Source organism: Centrocercus urophasianus, unplaced genomic scaffold, assembly GCF_019232065.1.
Source record: "Centrocercus urophasianus isolate 14NV4802_14NV808 unplaced genomic scaffold, USGS_Curo_1.0 seq_36, whole genome shotgun sequence".
In the NCBI taxonomy this organism is placed as follows: Eukaryota; Metazoa; Chordata; class Aves; order Galliformes; family Phasianidae; genus Centrocercus; species Centrocercus urophasianus.
The window spans coordinates 4,256,233-4,260,423 of NW_024884933.1; the positions used below are offsets into that span (position 1 = coordinate 4,256,233).

At 56.6% G+C, this 4,191-nt stretch overlaps 1 protein-coding gene across 7 annotated transcripts in view; it reads right to left on the reverse strand.

Annotated features, from left to right (window-relative positions):
• Positions 1-4,191, reverse strand: part of LOC122167155 — a 15,452-nt gene that overhangs the window by 1,644 nt on the left and 9,617 nt on the right. For 3 of the 7 annotated variants that reach the window (XM_042831528.1, XM_042831527.1, XM_042831529.1), the window contains 5 exons: positions 2,580-3,121; positions 2,316-2,499; positions 1,845-2,155; positions 1,665-1,769; positions 1,229-1,562 (listed from right to left, as the gene is read on the reverse strand). In XM_042831528.1, the coding sequence (XP_042687462.1) occupies positions 1,229-1,562; positions 1,665-1,769; positions 1,845-2,155; positions 2,316-2,499; positions 2,580-2,624 (979 nt within the window). In that variant the 5' untranslated portion in view covers positions 2,625-3,121. Of the gene's footprint in view, positions 1-1,228; positions 1,563-1,664; positions 1,770-1,844; positions 2,156-2,315; positions 2,500-2,579; positions 3,122-3,324; positions 3,536-4,191 lie in introns of those variants that run through there. The other 4 variants (XM_042831534.1, XM_042831533.1, XM_042831530.1 and 1 more) reach the window with 4 other exon arrangements.

Here is a 4,191-nt window from a genome sequence, read left to right on the forward strand (position 1 = left end):
AAAAAACAAACACAAACACCCGAGGCAACAAAACGCGCTTCAAACCCAAACAGACCTCCTGCGAGACAAAAGCCCCAAACTACCTCGCGACAACAACGCAAAGGTGACCGCCTTCTTACAACTGCTCGCCTCTAATAAAACTCCAACGACCCGCTTCAATTAAAAAAAAAAAAAAAGACTCCGAAAACAACCGAGACGACTCCGAAACAAAAACGCTCAACGCTTCGAAGCCGAAACAGACCCCTGCGAGAACAAAGCGCGAAACCACTTGGCGACGCGAACCCGGTCGCTGACGCTGATCACCACCATCTCGCAATGGCTCCACTGCAAAAACATCTCCCGCTAGCCGCTTCCCTTACAAACGTACTCTCCAAACACCTCAGACGCCACCGAAACCCAACGCGCTTCTTGCGAGACAAAAGCGCGCCGTTAAGTTACGACCGCGACGCCCGGCTACCGAAGCATGACCGCCCTCTCGCTATTGCTCGGCTTCCCAAACGTCACCGCAACGACTCTCGGCTCTAACGAACCTCGAACTAGCCGCTGCCGTTACAAAGAAAAATACTCTGAAAACCATCCGGGCGCCGCCAAAAACACAGAAAACCCTAAACGCTTCCAATCCAAACTGACCCTTCGCGAGACAAAAGCGCCCGACTACGTAACGACGCGCATAACTGCCCCCTTACCATCGCTCGCCTTCAAAACCAGCTCCGACTAGCCGCCTCCGTTACACAAAATGCTCTGAAAACACTCCGGACGCCAAAACCGAACCTCTTGCGGGACGACCCGGCCTCTCGCAACCGCGCCTTCTGACGAGTCCTCGCCTTCCAAACCGTCCCGAACGCCGCGCCGACTCTCGCCTCTCCTAACCGATCTCCAAATAGCCGATTCCATTCAAAAAAATACTCTGAAAACCTTCCGAACGGCACCGAGAACGCTTCAAACCCAAACAGACCTCTTGCGAGAGCAAAGCGACCGACCGCATGCCGACTTCCTACCCGCTCTCTGACAACAACGCCTTCTCTGCCCGCTACCCTTACGAGCGCCTCGCTTCACCGTCACCGACAACCAAGCCAAAAAAACGCCGCTTCCTACAATCGCCCTGTCGCCCAAGCGCTTTCCTGGGAAGGGGGAGACCCTTCCAGGACGCCGCGCTCTGCCGTCGACCTGCTACGGCCCTAACGCTCGCCGAGGGCGCCGAGAGAGAAAAATAAAACCGCCTGCTCACCGGTCCTGTCGCAGCTCCGCGACCCGAGATGCGCGGGGACCGCCTCGGAAGACCGGCGCCTGTCGCCCGAGCCGCCCGTCAGCGCTGCCTCTGCTGCTCCTCTTACGGTCTGCAAAGGAAAAGGACGAGTGTAAAACGCTCCGCAGGGACTCGGGGGAGCTGGGGTTACCCACCGCCGACGCCGCTCGCCGAAAATTGTCCCGCAGACGCCTGTTGGGTCCGCTGTGCTCCCTGCCCGACCGCCTGCGACGCCCGGCTCCGTCACCCCGCCTCCCTGATGGGGGATGAGGACGGAGCTGCTGGCCTTCCTCCCTGACGCGGGCTGCGCTGGGACCTGCGGAAAAAAAACGAACTTCAGGCTGCCCTGCTGCAAGAAGCCCCGAAGTCTCCTCGGAGGGTGCCGTCAACGGCTTGGCGACTCCAGGAGAACGCTCGCCTCGCTCTGCGGAGCTCCGAGTGCCTTCGCCCTGCCCCTGCGGGAAGAAAGCCTCCTCAAACCTCCGCTGAGGGGCTGCTGCTGGGGGACCCCCGCATCGAGGCCCTACGAAGACAAAACAAAAAGGTTAGCGGCAGTTCTCGGCGAGCGCTCCCCGAGGGGAAGCTGTGCTCTACCGACCTCGCCGCCTTCCGTGACGGCATCGCCAGCCGCGTGGATAAAGACCGGGGGATGCCATCTGTCTCCTATCAGAAACCCTGCTGAACTTTCTCCTCCCGCGACATCCCAGTAGATGAGTGCACGAGGCGGTGGGCCGACAACTGGCTGATCGGCGGCACCGAGTCCGGTGGGAGCCGACGCAAAAATCTTCCTCGGTGACCCTGATGGAGGGGGCTGTGCAGCAACTACACCGATGGTACGAAGCCTGGAAGAACTGCTGATGCGCCTCGAGGCTCTGCTGCCCGTCGGCGGGACCTGGATGAGCTGGGAACCTGGGAAAAAAATAACCATAAGTGTCAGTACAGGGCCAGGCGTGAGCTGCCGGAGGGGGGGGAAAGAGCCGAGGGGATCCTGGAGTGCAGTGAAAGGAATGCGGCCGGCGGGTCTGGGGAGCTGATCCTCCTCCTCTGCTCTGCCCTCCTTGGGTCTCACCTGCAGTCCTGTGCCCCATTCTGGGGCTCGTTAAGAAAAAAAATATCCATCTCCTGGAAAGAGTCCGGCTGAAGGCTGCTGAGACGATACGGGGCCTGGAGCATCTCTTCTGACGAAGGCTTTGCAGAGGGGTTAGCCTTAATGATCTCCGGAGGTCACTTCCCACACCTACGGTCCTGCGATTCTGCAAAAAATAACATAAACTAAAAATCCGTGTGTAAAACTTAAGGAAATATCCCCCCACCACCACCCCACAGTGCTCACCTCTGCCGTCCAAGTGCTGAGGGAACCTCGCAGCTCCAGGCTCATCCCCCTCCTGCAAAGCGCCTCATACTGCAACAGGGAACTGGAAAGAAAAAAGCAGATCAAGTGAAATAAAGCGCACACACACACACACACACACACGCCTCGGGCACTGCTTTCATTTTAGCTGCCCCGTGTTGCTCCTCAACCCCAGCAGCAGGAGGGCTGGGGACCGGGGAACCATCCTGCTCGACCGTGCCGCTGCGACCGGGAGGGGATGAGGTCCCTACAAACCCACGGGGGCTGTGGGCACCCCCAGGGCTGTGCCTGCTCTTAGGGAGCGGCCCTGTTCTAACGCCCAGAAAAAGAAGATGGGGAGTCCAGCAGCAGCACTGCGTTGACCCCAAGAGCAGAGCAGAAGGATCCTCCTCCTGCAGGCCGGGAGCCCCTGGAGTCCGGGGCCGAGGGAGCTTGCTGGCCCGGACCCCCAGAGCTCGCCTCTGCCGTCCCGTTGCTTCCGCAGCCCCTCAGTTCTTTGGGCTGATCCTCACCGGAGCTTCACCCTGCAAGGCGAGACAAAACAGAGACACAACAAACAAAGTTAATGGATCTCCCCTGCGTCGCCTTTTCTGAAAGCAGCCCCTCGCGATGCTTCTCACCCCCGGCAGCTCCAGGCTGAGGGGCGCGGCTCCACCCTGCCCACCTCCTCCCATCCTGCTCCCTTCCCCCCCTGCAAAACGCCCTCGGCTCCCCCCCACAAAGGCACCGTGAGAGCCTCTTCACAAAAGCCCTGCATAGGCTCTAAGGAGCAGAGAGAATCCGGCAGCGGCAACCCAAAGCGCTGCATCCAAAGCAGGCAGGGGCAGCAACAGCAATGCCTCGCCACTCTGAAAAAAAGAAAACAAGGTCAGAGCCCAGCAAAAAGCAGCGCCCAAAATGAAAAGAAAACCCCAAAAGAAAAGAAAAGGAGCCCAGCAAAAAGCAGCGCCCAAAATGAAAACAAAACCCAAAAAGAAAAGAAAAGGAGCCCAGCAGAAAGCAGAGCCCAAAACGAAAAGAAAACCCAAAAAGAAAAGGAGCCCAGCAGAAAGCAGAGCCCAAAACGAAAAGAAAACCCAAAAAGAACAGAAAAGGAGCCCAGCAAAAAGCAGCGCCCAAAACGAAAAGAAAACCCAAAAAGAAAAGAAAATGAGCCCAGCAGAAAGTAGAGCCCAAAATGAAATGAAAACCCAAAAAGAAAAGAAAAGGAGCCCAGCAGAAAGCAGCGCCCAAAACGAAAACAAAACACAAAAAGAACAGAAAAGGAGCCCAGCAAAAAGCAGCGCCCAAAAAGAAAACAAAACCCAAAAAGAACAGAAAAGGAGCCCAGCAAAAAGCAGAGCCCAAAAAGAAAAGAAAACCCAAAAAGAAAACGAGCACAGCAGAAAGCAGCGCCAAAAAAGAAATGAAAACCCAACATGAAAAGAAAAGGAGCCCAGCAGAAAGCAGCGCCCAAAATGAAAAGAAAACCCAAAAAGAAAAGAAAAGGAGCCCAGCAGCGCCCAAAAAGAAAAGAAAACCCAAAAACAAAAGGAGCCCAGCAAAAAGCAGCGCCCAAAATGAAAAAAAACCCAACATGAAAAGGAGCCCAGCA